Raw genomic sequence first — 21,740 nt, 5'->3', positions numbered from 1 at the left:
TTTAAAAGCATGCGTTCTAGTGATTTCCTGGTGTGTAGTCTTTTTTTGAACCTGAGCCAACGACACTGGGCAGCAGAGAGCTCACAGTGAGCACTCTTGGCGTGTACGCTTAGGAAAGCATTTTAATCAAAAGCAGATCTGAAAACAACACTTCTCAGAGTACTCCACTCTTAGCGCGGGACAGCTGGAGGAGAAGAAGCAATACAGGCAAAAAGAAAGATGCTGAACTTGTAGAGCCTTTCTGGCAATGTAACAAAGAAAAATCAACAAAAACTAATAATTGATACGTTAAATGTAATAATCTGAAAACCACCCTATACATCTGATTCCCTTCCCTTTTGATTGGGTTATATTAACACATGAATTGTTTATTGTCTCGCGCAGTTCTGTTCCTAAGAACATAAAGATGCAATAATTACATCAGTTTTTGTGGGGGTCACGTGCATGGAAAGGAGGGCAGACTTAACAGTGCCCATAAAAAGAGAAATAAAGACATTCTCTGGCTTTATAATTACTGTTATTGGCGCTGTATGTCTTATGCTCAAAGGAGTACTGAACCCTTTTCAATTACAGTGAGTAGTGCTTGTGTAATTCCAACGACCAGTTAGAGCTTTAACCCTTGGGCGCCATTATTACACAATTGAAGTAATTTTTGAAGGGATTGCCAATTTTAGTACTTTTTGTTCTAAAACTAACCTCAAAACCTTAATATTTCAAGGAACTACTGCCACATATCTTAAAGGCATATGCAACAGCTGCAAGCATGCCTAGCTGCCCTGAAGATTTAGGAATACATCACTATCTGTGACCAGCTGCATGTCTGTCAGCCTGCCACAATCCCACCCCAGGACCTTTCAGACCCCAGAGAGGAGATCACGTAGAGAGGTACATTTGACTCATCTTTTTCAAAGAACCCATACTGCCTAAGGCAAAAAGCATGAGCAGTCTAAAAACCAAGACCTGTTTCAAAGGAATGTATGTCTTTGTCCCGCAGTCTTTTTGCCCGCAGGGATTCACAACTCGGTTGTTACAACAACCGCGTTGTGATTCCGCATACCATTTCTCCGCAAGTCGGAACAACGACTTGCGGAGGGGGGGCGCTGGATGTTGGAATAGTATAATTTACTATTCCAACTCCAGTCTGTGCGGACACTAGGGAAGGTGTTGGATTTTAAATCCAACACCTCCCCCCCTCCGCAAGTCATTGTTCCGACTTGCGGAGTAATGGTATGCGGAATCACAATGCGGTCGTTGTAATGACCGCGTTGTGAATCCCTGCGGGGAAAAAGTTTTGTCATAAACGTTATTTACCGTTTCAAAGGGCTGCATTGTCTGTTTTCACATTGAAATCACACCTTGCTAGTAAAAGCAGGCTGCCTCCGTGAGCAGCCTTCGCCACACTCCACCACACTCGAGATTAGGGCCGGACTGGTCTTAGTGGGCATCAGGCATTACCCCGGAGGCTGAAGGGTGGGGGTTTGTTGTGTAGTGGTGCGGGACGGTTTTCTTATGGGGGTCGGTGATACAGTGCAATATCGGCCTTCAGTAACTAACGCAATAGTCCTTCACACTTGTGCCCCAGGAGGCTGGTCCGACAAAATTGCCAGGGTTGGTTTGGGTTCCTAGTCCGGCCCTGCTCCGGATGACAAGGAACAGAAGAAGACCATCGAGGCAAGACTGAAGAACACAACTAGTACAGCAGGTAGAGAGAGGGAGGAAACAGAGCAAACAGAGGAAAGAGTTTTTTAATATTTGTTTTTTACCTGTAATTTTCACTTCAACTGAACATTTTTTTAAAGTGAATTTCAAAATATTTTTAATATACCCGAGGTTTTTTATTCAATGAATCAATACATCAGTCTTAACATACCTTTAACCCCTTGTGTGCCCCGCCCTTTCCACGCCCTGTGCCGGGCGTTTCATTAGCGGGCGGGGCTCATGACGAGATAGTCTCGTCATGGGCACAGCGCAACCGCGGCCCATGACGAGACCATCTCGTCATGGGCACTCAAGGGGTTAAGTGCAGTTATCAGGTTAAAGTGACGTTATAGTTAGGTGAAAATGTTAGTTTCAACATAACATTTTAAACTAACAAAAACACTGACATTCACCAGATAGTTATTTAAAGTAACTATAACGTGCACACTTGCCATGCACACTGCTGCCATCAATGATTTCATCCCGGCTGTCATCAGTGATGTTGTCAATCATGTTACAGAACATTTAATGAGTGTTGTAACAGAGTCATAAGCAATGCATGGCAAGGGCGCGTGTTATAGTTACTTAATATAACTATACCGGGTGTTATGTTTAAACTAACATTTTCACCTAACTACATCACTTTGCTTTTTTCATTGAATTTCTTGAGTTTTTTATTTATTTAAAGCACAGCAAGATATTATTACAATATCTATTTATAACGTCACTTTAACCTCTGCTTTTTTCAGTAAATTTCTAGGGTTTTTTAACGTAAAGTAATATTATATTACCATAAATAAGTATGCCAACCCACCCAAGAGCAGGCAACCCCCCCGCTGTACACAGTCATTGGCTGTGTGCAGTGTGGGTTTGGCCGCAGGGTCTGGCCTTCGGCCATGCTCTGTACCCAAAACCTCGAGGGCAGTCAAGCCCCAGCTGTGCACAGCCTTTGGCCCTGCGCTGCAGGGGTTGGCGACAGGGCCCAGTCCCAAACCACTGCAAGCAGCCACCCATTGCTGAACAGGGCCTTCAACCATCCAAGGTGTGGGGTTGCCCTCAGGGCCTGGCCTGCTGGCACTCCCTGCACCCAAGACTCACAGGTAGGTAGCCATGCTGCACACAGCCTTAGGTCATGCACGCACACAGATCAAACACTCCTCAGATGACAGCACTCCACCATACATGGCCTTTGGCTGTGCGCTACGTAGTTAGCTGCATGACCAACCACAGACATTCATGCCCGCTCTTTGTTCTGGCCAACTTAGGCCTGTTGTATGGAAAATGTAGCTGAGCCTGCACATAGAAATAGCTTTTAATCCTTCAGCCCCCATGCTTTAATATTTAGTGTGCTGTTTTTAATATATATAAATATAAATATATATATATATAAAATTGTTATGTATTCAACATACTGCTTGCAGGCAGATTTTAGTGGTGAATATATATATATATATATATATATATACATTTTTAAACTGGCCGTTGACCTGGCAAGTTAACCCACTTCCTTTTTGTTACATATAGGTCACCCCTATGGTAGGCCCAGGACAGCCCATGGGCAGGGTACAAAGTATTTAAAAAGTAGGACATGCACTTTTAGATTTTTCATGTCCTGGTTGTGAAATACTCTTAAATCTGTTTTTCACTATTGCAAGCCCCATCTCTCCAATAGGATAACATAGGGATTGCCTTATTAAAAATTTTATAAGTGTAATTTCCAATTGGGAAAAGATGGGACCCCCAAATTTGATGTCTCTGTAATTCCAATTTAAAAACACATCTTATGGTGAAGTTGTTTTTTAAATTGCAATTCCGAAAATGCTTTTAGAAAGTGACTTTTAGAAATTTGGCATTTTCTCACCGTAACCATTTGGTGCCTTCTGCCTGTCTCTGGGCTTAACTTCTGGGGTGGGTGACAGCTGGCTTCCTGCATTCTCTCTAGACAGCCACACACAAAGGAAGGGTAGGTTTGACTAAGTGGCCATCTGCATGCTGATGGTTCACCTGTAGCATGATGGGAGGGAGGAGCTAGCATTTACACCTGACAGGGCTGTGTCCTGTCCCCCACAAAAAGGGTTGCATACCCCAACAGAAGTGAGTCTGCAGCCAGGGCAGGAAAGACAGGGTCTTGTGCACTTCAAAGGCATCTCTTTGAAGTCTCCCTACTTAAAGGCCTAACTGGCTATAAGAATTGGACCCCTGATGCCACCAAATCAGAACACTCCTGGAACTGAGGACATTCTGCCAGGAAGGACTGCTGTGCTATAGGAGGAACTGTTACTTTGCTGAACTGCTTTGCTATGCTGGCCTGCCGCCTGCTGCTTCTTGCCTAGGATTAAGAAGAACTGGGCCTGAATCACTACATCCCAGAACCAAAGTACTCTCCAAGGGCGTTTTGCTTATCTCTTATTTCAGTAGTCTCAGGGATATCAAAGACTTCCCCTGTATCTTTAACTCACCACCTAGATGTTAATGCTGTAAGTCCTGCTCTGCCTAATGGTGCCAATCCAGTCCAGCGCCCTTGGAAGTAAGTTTACAGGGCTGCAATCCAGTCCAGTGCCCTTGGAAGTAAGTTTACAGGGCTGCATTTGCTGGAACCTGCACATCAACGCCGTTGCGCTGATCGGAACTGCATCATCTCCTACTGCAAGATCGGGATCAACACATTATCGCTGTTGCATGGACCAGATTGGTGCATCATACTCAGAACCGCTGCATCACCTCTTGAACCACTACTTCAGAAACAGCACATCGCCACCACTGTGTGGAGAAGATCGACGCATCTCCCCTCCAGTGTGGACTAACTGGGCATATTGCATTCAGATCCACCACACTCAAAGCCGGGGCTTCCCTTAACGGGAATGATGCATCGCTGTAGCTGCGTGGAGAAATCTGGAGCAACATTTAACTGTGTGGGGATCATCAACGTATCTCGTGCTGTGAAGAGGATTGAGGTACTTTCTCCCAGAGGGCCCTGCTTGTTTCGGCAGCCGGCCTGCGCTCCATTTCAGGCGGCCTGAAAGCTTGACTTTGTCCTGGTGCAGCATAACCAATTAACTCTTTAAGCAATGTTTGCTTCTAAGCACTATTTTTGCATTTTATCTTTAAAAACTCATATATCAACTTATACTGATTGGATGTTTGTCATTTCACAATTGTTTTATTGATAACAATATTGGCTATTTGTCTAAACCTGTGTGAAGTCTTTTTGTGGTGTTTTCACTGTTTTACTGTTGTATTGCACACATACTTAACACTTTGCCTCCTAAGTTAAGCCTGCCTGGTCAGTGCAAGCTACCACAGGGTGAGCACAGGATAGTTTATGGTGTGTGACCCATTTTCCATATTAGGATTGTAGTTCCTCCTCGGAAAGGGTGCATACTCTGTCCACCACAAATCCAATTTTACAAAACGCGTTTTCCCCATTTATTTTTCCATAGGAAAATCGAACAGAGGTACTGCAAACATTTTTGAACGGAATGACACCAAATGTGACAGAAAGCTAGACCTGCTCTAGAAAGCTTGCTTTTCGTGATATGGTGTTAATGAGTATTTTTTGAATAATTAAGCTTAAGAAATGTTGTATATTTCCCACCATGGAGGATCCGCAGACCCAACAGATCTTGAGATAAGATCGGATTGGCTGCCGCCACATCAGTAAACGTAGATAAGACTTTTTGTAGAAAGGTTTTTTGAAGATTCAATGGGGTAGGTCGCCCACAGGCCAGCCAGGCACTGCACACAACCCCATGCTGCGCACTGCCAAAGGTCATGCTCATTGGGGAAGGGTGCTAGCTGGAGGTTGGATGCGTAAAAGCGATGGATATCTTAGTTTATGTTAAAAAAAAAATAGAAATTCACAGAAAAAAAACAATGGTTAAAGTGACCTTAAAGTTAGGAATTGTAAATATAGATCTTCTTGTACAATTAAAAAATCTTAGAAATTCACAATAAACCAAAAGTTAAATGGAAGTTATAGTTAGGTGAAAGTGTCTATTAAAACATACAATTTTAACTTAACAGAAACACTGAATTTGCCCAGTTATAGTTATCTCAAGTATTTATAACTCACGCCTTAAAGTAACTATAACTAAAGCCCTTGCCATGCACTGCTAATTACTTTCCATAGTACATCACTTATGACATGTTCCAAGACATCATTGATAACATCACTGCAAGACCTGAAATGACATAATTGATGACAACACAGTGCATGGCGAGGGGGCGAGCTATAGTTACTTTAGGGCACAAGACCTCAATGAATGGTGCATGCATCTCAGAATTATCCTTTCTTACCAGTAATGACTGGACTAACCCTATTTTTATCTACCTTGATAGAAAAATGTACCAACATGACAAAGCAGTTACAAGAAAGACACAAAGCACCTCCTTGCAGCACCCTGCATCAAGGTGTAAGTAAAAGGGCAATTAAGAACCATACACATTGGATTCTGTCACTCAGATATTTATCATCTGCATTTAGGAGCCTACCTCTTACTTTATTAGTCTTATGTGCTTGGCTTTAGTTGGTGAACAGAGATTCTACATACTATCTGATATTTTCTTAACACTGGGTTTACAGCTGTTTTTATTTCCTTAGTAGAGTAGACCATTTTTTCATTGCATTCCCCAGAAGCATTTTCATTTTTGCAGGTATATGCTCCTGGTTTCACACCGGAATTGTGCTGCAGTTAATCCAATGTTATTTTAGGACACTGGGTGCTTTCAAACCCCATTAGCTTTACACCTTGCATCAATTACGAACAAAATAACGAAACCCACAGGCAGTGAATCTGGAAGGAGGTTAAAGCATTTGTGCATTCCATTAACATTCATTTCAGATTAGTATTCTCTTTTGCTTGAATCAGATCCATTCTTCGTAGGTGGGCAGCACTGCCGCTTAAATATACTGCAGCCTGAATGTACGTCTTCTTGCAGTGTTGTTCACAACAAAATGCACTGTTACCTTGGCAACTGCCACATCATATGGTATTTATAGCACCTTAGAACCACAGAGCTGCTTCTTCTACATTAGTGATATCTTCCCTGGCAACAATTTGTTCATCCAATAGGACACAATCAGCATGGATGTGAAAATACACCCAAACTCAGGAAATTAGCCGATCATATATTTAAAGCCGTGACATGACGCGAAGACAATTTGTGCTCGTTTGCACACCTGTCTCTGAGATGACCTTATTATCTCCTGAGAAAGCACCTAAAAGCTTCAACACATTAAAAAAAAAAGTAAAATCATATTTTTAATATATATATATTTCCTTTTTATAAACTTCATGGTTTAGAGTATCGTTACATTCTGCGCTTTAAGCTCAAGGCTGCCTCTTTCAAAAGTCAGGCGCCAAACTCTTCGGCCGCAGACACAACAACAACAGAAGAAAAACGCGGCAGATACAACAAGCGGCGCAAACAAAGGAGACAATGCAGGAGGGCGAGGCTTCGCAAGAGAGGCAGGGGGAAGAAACCACAGTTCCTGATAACACGGTGGTTAATCTATCGGACACAGTGCTCACAAAAGCGGAATCCCAATTATTGTCGCTAGGTCTGTCATTCTGTCCGCGAAATTCTTTCAACTATGTGCAAACCCGCATAGACATTTTCAAATTTATACGGAAGCTCAAATTGAGAAAGCATTTCAAACTTAACAAAGCACAAGATCAGGCAGGAGATATAACCAACTTAACGCGCCCCACCAATAAATTTCAAGTTGCAGATACCAGCATTTTGAGAATAATACATGCTCTTTCCACAAATGATGAAGACAGTGTTGGATCCACACAAGAGGATTTATCATCCATGGGCGTAAGGAGCAATCTTCCATGTAACAGTCACTTTAAACCACCCTCAACGTTCATACCACTCATGCCAAAAGACGCTATTGATACATTCAATGTTGTCGTAATTGAAGAGTTGAAAACGCTGCAGTGTATTACATCTCGCAAGTAATAAAGATATAGATATATGGAAAAACAATATGCAAAATTGATGAAAAAACTAAGAAGCAACTCTAACCTGATTATCAACAAAGTGGACAAGGGGGAAACATTGTCATTTGGCCTCGCACTTTAGAGGCAGAACGACACCTAAGCGATAATTTCTGTTACAGGAAAGGCACGTTCAATGACATTAAATGCCTTAAAGAGACTGTTTTTAAAGAATTGAGTCAATGGAAAAGGGAAGGGTTGCTAAGCAAGCAGGAACATAACTTCTTAAAGAATGATTTTCCAGTCACACCCACCCTTTACTTCATTCCGAAAATCCATAAACAGACTATGCCAGTACCAGGTTGCCCTATTATCTCGGGCCTTATTTAGTCTCCTGGAACCACTCTCAAAATATGTGGATCATTTCCTTCATGAATTAGTAGAGAACCTCCCTTCCTACATCGAGGATACAGGTCACTTTTTGTCCAAACTAAAAGATGTAAAATAAGAAGAGGACTATGTATTAATGGTTATGGACATATGTACCCTTTATACGAGTATTCATCATGCAGATGGATTAAAAGCAGTGAAGTATTTTTTGGATAAACGTATCATTAACTATCGCCAGCATAATGTTATGATTCTGAAAATGATACAACTCTGTTAGGAAAATACTTCCTGTTTAACAAAGAGATCTTTCAGCAGCTGAGGGGTGTCGCCATGGGGGCATGTTTCTCCCCAACCTATGCTTGTTTACATGTTGGGTGGTGGGAGGAACATGTCCTCAGGGGCACCCACAGGTTGCTGTTTGACTCCAATGTGGTAGAATTCTGGAGGTTTATAGATGACAGATGCATGATTTGGAAAGGTGCACCAGAATCAGCTAGGGATTTTGTAAAAAACCATCAACAATAACGATTTAAATTTACAATTCACTGCGGACATCAGTAAATCCGATGTCCAATTCCTAGACGTTGAAATTCATATCAGTAACAGTGAACTCCAAACCAGATTACATAGAAAGAAAACGTCGGGAAATGCAATTCTGCATGCTCGTAGCGCTCACCCTAGTCATCTCATCAGGAGTATACCATACAGAGAATTTCTGAGAATGCGCAGAATTTGCAGTTCTGATACTGATTTGGAAGAATGCCAAACTGAGGCCCAAAAGAGATTTCTTGCACGTGGATACTGTCCAAAACAGCTAGAGCAGGCCAAAATTAGGGCTAATAGCCGCACGAGAAAAGAGTGTTTAAACACCACTACTAAATCAAGAAACAAAGAAGTGGCAAGCAACAGCCTTGATCACCAAAAAAGACAAGAGCAGATCAGACTTATAACTACTCAGTATGGAGGAAAAGAAAGTTAGGGGGATCATGAATAAACATTGGCCAATATTAAAAACAGACATAACTTTAGCTCAGCTTCTACCTGAAAAGCCACTTATCGCTTTCAGAAGGGCTCCCTCAATGAGTGATGCCCTAGTTAAATCCAGTCCTGAGGTGATAACCTCTAAAAATTGGCTATCAACTAAGACAGGTTTTCACAAATGCATATCATGCAGGGCCTGTACATTTGGCATTAACACCACAGAATATTGGAGTGTGTTTGATCCTAGCCCCGTTAAAATCCAAGGCCTGTTTACCTGCCGCACTGAATATGCAGTATACGTTTTAGAATGCACCTGTAAAATGAAATATGTTGGGAGTACCAAATTACAGGCATTCAATTGTATTCTGTAACATCTGCGGGCAATACTCAATTCTGACGAAAGCTATCCTGTGGCCCGTCATTTCAAATTGGTACACAACAAAAATTTGAATGACTGGAGTTACTTCGTCATTGACTCTGTATCCAAAAATCTGAGAGGGGGTAACAGAGAAAAACAACTGAGGCAATTGGAATCTAAATATATCCTGTTATTAGATACTAGGATTCCAAAAGGGCTTAATACAGGAGAAGATCTTCATAATTTTCTGTAAAATAAAGTAAAACCGTCCAGAAATATCACTCTGAATTAGAACATATGATAGGTACTATATTATGTTTACCTATTTATTGATTTCTGTGATGTTGTTTCTCATATTGATTTCAAATCAAGGATTAACAGCTCCATTTTCATTTCAAGACTTTCCATGAGGACTGGCTGAGATCTTGTTTTTTGCCTTCACTCCAACTTTGTTTCAGTCAGGTCGATGGCGAGTTTCAGGGTCAGGGGACTGGAAGGTTCTTTAATATAAAGGAACTGCACTACATTCAGGTTTTAACTGGTTTCTCAGAGGAATTATATGACTATATCGTTTGAGTATTTTCATGTGATAGATCATGTGTACATATAGAGTTGTGGGGTTACCTGTGTACTATTTGAGTTATGATAATTGAAGTGACTTACGGTATGAAAGTATATTCTAATATGAATTGTAAGAATTTATGCACTTGCACTGACTTAGGGTAATTAGACTCGAGCATCATCTATTATTCCCCACAAATATGTTTTTATTAAGTTCTAGACACTTTTATCCTGGATTTGATATGGATTTAATATCTTGTATTCATGGATAGTTTACTCATGTGCATTATTTTTCACATTTTGCGGTTTTAGCACTAGCACTTTATTACCTTTTTGGTTACAACGTGATTTGGGAATCCAATTTGAGCCAAGGTTCATAGACATGAGTATGTTGCATTGATTAAGCCACTTGGCGGTCACAGAAACATGAATACTTGTTAGTTTTTAGAAAATTGATTTTTTAAAGACTGCTTTGTATAATGTTGATATGCTTCATATCTTTTAACATATTTGTGTACATTTATAACATTTTAAATATTTATATACAAATATACTCAAATAGGAAGTACTTTGTTTAGTTCTATAATTGGCCTCACGTAACGTAACCATTGTGTCCAGGATGTCACTATAAATTCACCATGTTTGTTACCGGGGGGTCATGTGATCAAGGCTGTGGTGACGCAGCCGAAATGCGTCATGTTGACTATGGAGAAATAAAGGACTAAGAGGAATACCTTGCACGTTTGTGGTCTGTACCTGATTTGTCTACTGAAGGATACAGTAGCACGGGACTGTAGGTGATATACATATATATATATATTTCCTCTTTAAACTTCATGGTTTAGAGTATCGTTACATTCTGCGCTTTAAGTTCAAGGCTGCCTCTTTCAAAACCTTTCTACTGCTGTGTTCTCTTTCACTGCTTGCCTGGAGCACCTGTGTTTGGAAGACTAATGCATTGTGTCTGCATTATAAAGAAAGCAAGTACTTCTAGGTCTCTTAAAAATAACCCTGTTCTAGATGTTCATTTATAAGAAATGGTTCACAATTCTAGAAGAGTGCATTCTTCCTAAATGCATGGTATTGGTCTGGCAGGCTAATAATAATTAACTTCTTACATAGTATCTGTAGGAAGCTGTCTCTCTATTCAGTGCACTAACATGAAGTACACTGTGCAGCGAGTCCAGTGATTTCCCAATAGGAATCAGGGGTAAAATTTGATAATTTTAATGCTCTTTTTGTGGTAGTGTGGGAGAGCAGTTAGGCTTATCAGAGGGTAGTGCCAAACATTTGTTGTCACCCACAGATGCAATAGAGAGACACACTCAAGAATAAATCCTAGACCAATTTGTAAAAAATATTCTTATGTATATTTAGATACCTCAGAACTGTGTTCTTCGTAAGTACTTTTTGAGTTATATTTTTAAAGAGTTTGGAAAATATATTACATTTGTGCATTATTAAGCACCATAGAAATCAAGTGGGAAGAAAAAGAAAATTTCATATAAAATAAGGCAATGATTTCACAAAGTTCACCTTCCTGTTGTAGGTCGATGTTAGGACCAGGTCCAAAGTTCAAGCAGGAGAAATTTGGGAGAATCCTGAATTCTGCGGGAGCAAAATGCTGAGGGTCTTGGAAACTAGTGCACAAAGACAAAGAGGGCCACTCGAAAATGCACTGCTTACAGGCAAGTCTGCTGTGCATCCTTGGTGATAGAAGGTCACATGAGCTTGGAGACCATAGGAAGCTGAGCTGGTTGGGGAGTGCTGGGGCCAGTGGGGCTGAGTGCAGAGCGAACAGGTCAGCCCGGGGTCGGGCGTCTTAAGGGTCCCCGCAGTCAGGAGCAGGAAACTTGAAGAGGCGGTCTCCAGACAGCTGGGCCACTCAGGAAGTGGGTCTCCGGTATCTTGACAACCCTCGACGGGTGCTTGCTTCTGGTGCTTTGGGAGTCCAGTAGGGGCTCTTCTTCTTGCTTTTTCAGTTTGGGGTCAAGTACCCCGGGGGTCGGTACATCGCAGCTCTGGCAGGTCCTGGAGCCTCCAAACTTGATGGAGAGGCAGATCTGACCCTTCGTAGCTGTTGTACATCTTCTTACTTCGGTGCTGCTTCCACGTCGTTGGGGAGCAGCAAATCAACAAACTGACTTCACAGGATTGGAGCCTGCGGTGTGCAGGGGGGTGAAACCTTTACTCCAAGGGAGCTTCTCGGTGATTTCTTGAAGGCTGGAGGAGCTCTGGAGTTCTTGGAGTCCTTGCAGGTTTCAGGACGACTCAGTAGCAGCGACTGTCAAGCCCTTGTTGCAGCTGGTGGCATTTGGCCCCTTTTCTTTTTGTAACAGGGCTTCTATTCTCGCGTAGCATGCCTTCTTTTGTCCTGATCTTCTTTGATCCAATGAGTCTGAGGTTCAGGTCTCAGGAAGCCACCTAAACACTGAATTTAGGGGTGTTACAAGGGCAGACAGGTAATAGCTAATGGGCTATGTACCTTTAGGGTGTCTACACCCTCTAGTGACCACTTCCTGTGGCAAGAGGCAGTATCCTAGCCCTGATTGGAGGTTTTCGCACCATCTCAAGATGGTGGAGTTTCAGGAGAGGGGTTCACCTGGCCTGCCCAGCCCTAGGGGTGGTGCAGGCTGCTGTGGACCCTCCTCCTCATCTAACAAATTTTCCCGCCTTTCCTCCCACCAAAAGTGGAGCAGAAAAGGAGGCTTGACATCCCCCACTATCTGGGAGTTCCTTGGTTGGATTTCAAAGGCGGCATTGCCTCTGAAGCTTCCTGCCCTGGAGGCCATACTGTCCCAGAGGAGGTGTGAAAAAAACCTCCACCCAGAGCCAGTATTGTTTTTGTCCTTTGAGAGCGTTGGCTCTCACCCCATGAGGTCAGACACATGTCTGGTGTTTGCAGGCTGGCGAAAATCGGCCAGAGACCCCCTAGTGTTTGGTTAGGTTTCAGTGGACCCTCTACAAGGGTCTCCTGTGTGAATTGTTTAAAAATACAACACTCGCATCAGTTAGCATTTAGTAGGACAAGATGTTTGTTACCAAACATCCTAGAAATAAATGAAGACATCATGGAGCTAGGAAACTTGTGTTGACAAGAATCCAGCATATGTACTCTTAATTGCTCACCTGTTCACTTACAACATCACAGAATAGCGTGGACATTGTGGGGGCATATCTGCTCATGCTGATATGCCCACACATAGGATATTGTGCACCCTGCATTAGCGCTAAAGGCCCACAATAGGTCTGACTTACCTATATCTAATGCAGTGCATGGGGAGGTTTGGCACACATGGCTGTGTGCCATGTCAACTCTTCTGATTTTCCCGCACCAGGACATGCAGCCTGCAATGTCAGAATGCATAACCTTAGTGAGGGGGCCCTGGGGTGGCACAACCAGTGCTGCAGCCCCAGAGGACACTCATCAGCACCCATGCTCTAGGTACCAGGGTTACAACTTACTAGGGACTTACAGGTGTAGCTGAAGTTGTGCCGAGCATGGTACAGTGTTTTGAGAAAGAGATCTTGTACTGGGAACCTGGTTAGCAGGGATCCAGTGCACTTACAGTTTGAAATCACATCAGGCAAAAAGTTGGTGCTAACCATGCAAAAAGAGGCACTTTCCTACAGTGCCTACAAAGTTTTATATAGTCGGGTATCAGAGCGCTTCCTTCTTTACGACAAAAGTGTAATAGTCTGATATGGTGTGCAGGTGAAGGGTAAGATGTTGCAGAGTTGGGGTTCCAATATTCAAAACAACATAGAGCTTTTCTCACCCACGTTAACTTAAATAACTAAAGAATTAAATAATGTTTTCTCTCTGCTGCTAAGTCTAAAGAACACATCAACCTATGAATCTAAAACACAGTTGTCTAGCTTGACACAAATCTCTCTTTGAACTCTGCAGTAGACTACCTTTTGAAACTGAGGTAAGTAATTAGATGTATTCCTCAACATTGAAACCCTTCATCACAGGAGCAGGTTTCAAATGCACACAGATTATGGTAACTAAATGTACCTAGACCTGAATGTAATAACTACTTCACATACAAGAGATAGCACCAATGTTGGCACAAGAGGGCTCCTAAGAAGGTGGGACCACATGCCTTTTGCAAACATGGATGTACAGTGAATACAGTTAAAGTGCAGAGTTAATTATAAATGCCCTTAAAATGTACATAAACAAATTTTTACCAAACCTGATAGGTATATAAAAGACAATCCTCTACTGCCACTGTGTATTAAATGTTGATATCCTTTAAGATCCTTCAAAACAGTATTATTGTAACCCATGAGGTTTTAATTGACCAGGAGATGAGGCAAGAGCTTCTTTATCCAGGCGAGTCATCTAGGAGTAATCTACCTTTCTAAATTTGTGTGCAAACTAACACAGGAAAATTAAGATTCGCCCTAAAACTCACCTGTCGGAATTACTGAAGGCAAGCGTTTACTGTGCATAGAGATGCTTTAGTACAGTGTACTATATAATTGTGATAATCTACATAGAAAGTGTGCTGGTATGGCTGCACTCCAATATTGATAAACAACAGGAATTAAATTGTGAAAAATAGACAAATTACTAGGAGCTAAAATAACAATATACAGTATTTCTGTGAAATAACAAAACGAAAAGCTCCAAATTTTGAAACTGGTTTTAAAAGAACTAGCAGGTGGACCTTCAAGAAAAGACTAAAAATGCCATCAATGGCATTACCTATGCAGATATAAATAATTTGCAAGACTAAAACTGCGACTAAAGTCAGATATTAATTGATGCAAGAAATGTTGCCCATCTAGAAATTCTGATGGCTCCTATGTGGAAGGAATATTAGACATTTGATATAAGTTAATGTGTGTATTCAAGAAGAGCTGTTGAAAAACAAAGTGAAGTAGTTTTCATCTGAGCCACACTTAACCTTCCACTAAAGAAATGCGAATAATCCCACATATTTCAGGAGACAATAATTACACCCACCTCAGCGACTGACAGACACACACAGTTCACTAATTCAGGCATTCTTAAGGGTTTAGGGACCAAATCAGAGGATTTTCACGATGAAGGATGGATCTTATCTGTTAATGCTTGATAAAAGGTTTTAGAAGCCTAAATGTTCAGATCAAAAGGGTGCAGTTGAAAAGGCAGCTGAGGAGGCCTTTGTTATTAGCTCCTTACCTATGTGCTGTGCACAAGTATCACAGTACTCCGCATATAATGACTCAAAACAATTGCAGCAGTAGGGTCTTCCTTCCTTCATGATGTATCTCTGGCCCCCGAGCACAGTTTCACATTCAAAACAGCAAAAGTGTTTCATATGCCAGTGTCTCCCTTCAGCCTCCGTACATTCATCTGCAAAAATGATCTGGAAAAAAGGGAAAATTTAGTCCGTTAGTAGGGATCAGGGATACAGAAGATGTAGAGAGCCAACCGGTCCCATTTACAAACAGAATAAGGAAAATCAAAGCAAGTGGTTGGAAGTACTTGCAGGATCTCCTTCCGGTTTTACATGATATTGAAGAGTCTCCAGCCAATGAGAAGGTGTCATTGTGCAAGAGAGCGGGCCAAGAGGTGACATGACCACCAACACAACAAATGTCTTCTATTTCAAGTGGGGTTAGATGTAGACTAAGGAAGTCTTTAACACTACACCCAATGACTGATGGATGGATAAACCTTTCTTGGAACAGCTGTTTTCTGTACAAATATGAAGCAATTAAAACTTAAATGAGCACTGACAAAATAAATGTTGTAAGAGTGGCTCTGTTGTTGGGTAAATGGATGAATGTGACAATGAGACAATGGTTCACTGAATGGGTGAAAGTGAGAGCATGAGCAGATAAATGAGTGATTGACGTGGTGTAAGAATGGCTTGGCTGGGTGAGTGAGTACATGGGAGGGTGAGTGGTTCAGGAGACAGAAGTAAGGAGGAATGTATTGATGGACGGCTGTATGAATGGGTTCATTTATGGAATGATTAATGGGTGGATCAGTGTTAATAGATGAAAAAGTAGATGAGTGGGTGATAAAGCTGATGAATATGTCCATGGGTGGATGGATGTATTGGACTCATTAGAAATATTTTCACAGCCTGGAACATGATTTGACATAAACAGGGCAAGATGTAAGGGTCATTTATACCTCATAGCTCAGGCTAAGAATTGTGCTAGGGCATCAGGCTAGATTTGGTGGCATCACGCCAAAAATGTCACTATTGAACCAAGGGATAACACATTACAAATGACCATATGTACACCTGACAGTTATTTCCAGCTAACATTTATTTACACTGCTTAGACATACTATTCTTACTCCTAGCAAATTTGGAAACAGATGCCATCTTGAAGTAATGGTCAAGTTCAAATAATGGGCAGTTGATCCAATGGTGAGGTTGAAGCAATAGCCAACATATTTGTAGCCATGTACTATCATGAAAGTTACCATATCACAGAAATCCTTGCTCAGGAATGTAGTAGTTCTACACCCAGGGAAGCAAAAGCAAACCACAATACATCTTTTTAGTTGTAACTCACCACCAACCAGCCTATGAGTTTGTCAAGACTGCGCACATAACTTGCTGATCTGTTGCACAACACAAACTCATTTGCCAAACCACTAATTCCAACAAACTCCAAACTAACAAACAAGAGACACAAAAACAAAAATTACACAACCCATAATTATTTGAACAAACTCACAGCATAATCAAATATGTAATAAACCCATTATGAAAGACTAGGTCAGGTCTACCAATTTTAATAATTGTATGCGTATTTGGTAGCACACACGATATGTGGCCTTTTAATAAGAAACCATTGAAAAAGTGATTTATATTTAAGTAAACAACAGGTGCAGATTTAGCTTAGTTATTGTCATATATTTACATAATGCATAAGTTGTTTCACCCATCTGAGGCAGATTAATATTGGGTAACATGCTGGTATCATGCTCTAAAACCATGAATTGATCTTGGGTAACATACTATATAATGTTCGAAAACCATTAGAGATTATGACAATATACCTAACACCAACAGAAATATTATTTTTGGAAATACATTTAATGAATCATTATTTTTCCAGTGATAACAATGTAGTGATTTGTGATGCACTTTACTAAATCAATGACTGGGTGTAATGAATGCAATCTTGTAGTACAATGCAAGTGTTCTGCAGATATCCTGACTCAGGAGAGGCAGGTACAGTTCATGTATTTCTGCCCTCATTCTAGCTACATAAAATATATATTATTAATGGAGCTATTATAAATTGTAATCTAGACACAGCACTATGCATTGCAAAGTATGCATTCAAAGCTACTGTTGTATGTTGTTCAACCAATGATATAACTCCTTCACAGTGACAGGGATTTACAAGACACCAGAAAAAAACACCTCCTTCCTGGAAGATAAATACTTCCTTCCTAGCAACATAACATTAAACCTTCATAAATGATCTACCAAGGTCATCAAAATAGGGACTTAAACCTGTGGATTGAAAAAAAGTCAACAAGCAACCCTCCACTATCTTGGCTTGGAAATATTGAGCTGTTGGACACTAAACTGAGTATTTGCCTAACCTAGCCATCCCCCAAGGAATGTGTCATTTTAGCAATCTAGAGAGGATTACATTCCAACTTGCTTCATGTTGAAGTGAATGAAAGTTGTTGCATTGCTGCCTGCTTTCCACTATGGTAACTGCACACTTCTTAAATTCTCTCCCTTTAATATTGTAGTTTCTTCCATTTCTTATTTTATACATAAATTGATATCTCCTAGCTATTGGCTTGCCTAGATGTAGGCTCTTATTTAGAGTTTGTTGGATGGGATGCTCCGTCATTATAGCCTACAGTACTTGTATTACTGTGGCTGGGGTATAAGTCACATTTTGACAGAATATCCTGTTCGTCAAACTCTAAATAAATTCCTTAGTTTTAGCTCATCTTTTGTTCTCCACACTTTTACGTATTTATGTATTGAAGTTTTTGTTCACCAATACAATGCCACCATTCTGTCACTTCGGAGTGCTCAATACTGTAAAAGATTGAGGAGCTGAACAAGTGTAGTTAGTGTGAGGAGCAATCGCTCATCTGGCACGATATAATTACCCAGAAGCCACAGCAGGTTTTCAATCAAAACTAAGACTAAATAATTCTACTCTAAGGTGTTTCCTATATTGTATGTGGTCAGGAAATACTCTTGTTTAATCGTTCATTTCTTTCTTGCATCTAGAACTCCCAGTAGTTCAAGGCATTTCCCAAAATACATTTGCCTTTTGAAACACTTATTTTGAATCAGGTTTGAGGAAGATGTTCAAAGGGGCCAGACTTGGTTGTAGTGATGTGCCTATTTTTGTAAGAAACCAGAGCATTCGGACCAGTACACTTTCCTTATGGTGCTTAGCTCCTTCAACTTCACATGAATTAATTTCCAAAGGCAAACTCTGCAGTCTATCAATTGTGTTCTGATTTAGAACCATGCAGATGATATGCAGTAATGATGAATATGCACAATTGCTGAAGCAAAGTGTGAAAGGCTGGCCTAGTATATGATGTACACTTATGTAAGTGGACAACCTGCACCAGTCCAGACAACCCTTATAGTCATTTAACCATAGAAAGCTCTCTAAGTTTTAGCTGTGGAGAGCAGCCTTCAGGCTTAGTCCAGAAGGAGTCCAGAAGGAGTGTAAAGCAACTTGTTTTACCAGAACACAATCTTAAATGTATTGATCAAGTGAAAAAGAACCACACAATGCCCTCTAATACGTTTAGATATCTCCTACCCAGAGATATGCACAATGCACACAATACTTTGCATAGAAATCACAGTAAATAGCACGAAATACACAGTGGACCCTAGGGTGGGGGTGAGGGTACCAAACCATATACTAAGAATGTGGTATAAGAACCATGACTCGGATCAAGATAAGGTCTAGAGGATGTAGAAGTACCGGGCCCCCAAGGAACTACCCAAGTTGAGTAACTAGAAACCCCACGGAGATCGGGTGCAGTGTGAGAACACGATCACGTTCTCGGTCGCTGTTGGATTTTTAAAGATTAAGGACCCTTCCCAGTGGACCCAGAAAAAACCCCATGGAAGATAGAAGGTTGGAGAGCCACCCCACCCGGGGATACCCTAGTACCCACGCTACCTAAACCTTTAAGCCCTTGTGCTGGTTGCTATTCTATCTTGATATGTACCAGTTATATTCTTATTATTCTGCTGATCCCGTGTACATGCAACTGTTCTTGCCCTGTGAGTTCTATTTTGATATGTGATTTTGTCTGGATTCCCATTTGACACATGTACTGCAACTGTTACCTTCCCTTCCCCACAACTGTAAAGCGCTGATATCCCTCGGTATCATGTTCGCGCTTTATAAAACTTTATAACTAAAATAAAATAAAATAAATATAGTGCTAACGTAACACCTTTTTTTAAATGCTGACAACCCAATTAGTGAAACATGAAACACTGTGGCTAATCCTTACAGTTGGTAATGCAGCATTCGATTTGGAGAACAATTCAGGAGACGTCTCATGGAATAAATGTATTTAGATGAGTTGGGTCCAAATTGTCACGGATACTGTAGGTGTTGCTCTGCTTTATGATGCAAGTTGCCTACTCCCTGCAAGGCCCATGTGCTGAGAGAATAGTGTTTCAGGGGCATGTGCGAGGAGGCATTTATCAACATCAAGGTTGTAAACGTGTGCTGGGCGGAGGGAAACAAAATGAACCCTAAATGAGAACTGGAAAAAAAAAGATGAGAAAGCACCATGGCAGGGAGTCGATGCCAAATTCGCACCAGTGGAAACCCTGTTCAGGACTCAGGAAGGTGCAGATAGAACAAATCTGTTTTCTAGGTAGATCCTGGTATCACACACAATATACTTATAGAATGGGATGTATTTATCACCTCCTCCCTATTACTCTCAAAGTGAGAGAGTGAAAGGACTGTCAGCTCATGCCATTCCATGCTGAGCAGCATTACCTTTCTTGGTCAGGTAGTAATAATGAAGAGACTAATGACATTTAATTGGACACTACAACTGAAGGTAGGATTGCAGGTAGTCTTCATACCATTTGATATTTGAAGTACATGCTGCTGCAAGCAGAAATACTCTAAGGAATGGAGTGTATACCTGCACACACCTGCATGAATTTCTAATACTAAAGGTTATGCTGGTGTACACCAATGAACACAATCCTCCTTCAGTACAATTATTATTATTATTAGAACCATGATTCAATTTATTTCTTTTGAACACCTCATTAACAGTAGAGTTATCAAAATTATGCACACATAACTGCCAGTGCAGAAGGTCTGTGGAGCATAACATCGGACCTGCACACCTCAACAACTGCCTCTCCTTCTACCCTGCCACCAGACACCTCAGCTCCGCCAACCTGGCACTGCACACTATCCCATGAATCCACAAGACCACAGCTGGAGAAAGCTCTTTGTCCTACCACACTGCAAAGACCTGGAACTCTCTTCCTCTACATAACAGGCAATCACCCTCACTGCCTCAATGCAGGAAGGACCTCAAGACCTGGCTCTTCGACTAAATTGGCTCTTCGACTAAACTGCAGAACCCACCCGCAACAGTGCCTTGAGACCCTAACAGGTGATTAACCGCGCTCTATAAGAATCCTGAATGATTGATAACTTATATCAGTTCATGTTGCGGAAATAAAGTTCTATGCACACAGTGCACATATGCACAGTAGTTGAAGGGATTTATTGATTTGATTTATTTGCAATGTAGCCAATACGTCTTTTCTTGAAATAAGTAATTTTTCCTTGGGTTTCTGAAGGTCACTGCTGTCAACTGTCTATAATTGTGGATTGAGATTTAATGTCAATTTGGGACATTTAAGAACTGGTTTTAGTAAAAAAAAAAATCCATATATTGTTATCCAAAGTGATACCCATATTTCATGGTTTCAGGTTGCACTATATCATGTTTCCTATGTAGGCTTATATATTGCCCAGAGAATGGTTGAAGTGGTTAGGAAAAGTTAGAATAAAATGCAATCAAATAGTGACCAATCATTTCCAGCTAAACACAAGAATTTCGTTTTCTGGATTAGCATTCAATGCAGGTTTGTCTACTGATAATAAGGAACTGGCTAAATGCTATGGTTGCTGGGCTCTGTCTTTAAGCGAATATGTTATTTCCATTTAGTCTGATATCTGTAATACAATTTACCAATATCAAAGCTCCATTAATGGAGTGTTTGAGTATAACCATGTCCTTTTAGCTTAGTTACAGAATTAAAAACACTGCTGCACTACACGATCTCTCTTGCAACTAAATATATAGTTTAAACTGCAAGAGTGGAATACAGAACTTTGGTACATGTTAAATTTTATTGAGGTGTGGTTACACTAGGCAGTTGATGAATTGCTGAAAATATTTCTTAAAGCATGTCAGGGCCTTGTTGGTACCCCAATAAAACTTGTTTTCATAGATGTTGAAATAATCTTGGTTTGCTCACTTTACTCGCTCATTTCCAGCAAATCCAGTGAGCTGCCCCACCACTTTAAAATCTTACCAGCTGCTACTGAGGCCTTCTGCAACATTACTTAATATATTAAGTATATTTTCGAGCATGGGATTGGCTCTGGAGATTGGGAGAGACAGAGCCAGGAGTACTGGGGAGGGGAGATGGACTGCTGTAAATAGTAAAAGGAATACTGCAAGAATCAGCTCAATCTTAACAGATATTCTAGATCAACACATCACTGAATACGCCAAAGTGAAGGGATACAAGGGACACACTTTACAATGTCACATGAGGAAAAGAGAT

General features: G+C 40.9%; 1 protein-coding gene across 3 annotated transcripts in view; it reads right to left on the bottom strand.

Moving 5' to 3' along the window:
* Nucleotides 1-21,740, bottom strand: part of PRICKLE2 (prickle planar cell polarity protein 2) — a 738,899-nt gene that overhangs the window by 99,429 nt on the left and 617,730 nt on the right. For all 3 annotated transcript variants that reach the window (XM_085624699.1, XM_085624698.1, XM_085624700.1), the window contains one exon: nt 15,107-15,293. In XM_085624699.1, coding sequence (XP_085480825.1) covers nt 15,107-15,293 — 187 coding nt within the window. The remainder of the gene's footprint in view (nt 1-15,106; nt 15,294-21,740) is intronic.

This window comes from Triturus cristatus, chromosome 9 (assembly GCF_964204655.1).
Source record: "Triturus cristatus chromosome 9, aTriCri1.1, whole genome shotgun sequence".
Taxonomy (NCBI): domain Eukaryota; kingdom Metazoa; phylum Chordata; class Amphibia; order Caudata; family Salamandridae; genus Triturus; species Triturus cristatus.
The sequence above is the reverse complement of the archived record's forward strand: the minus strand, read 5'-3'. Positions and strand labels throughout refer to the sequence as shown.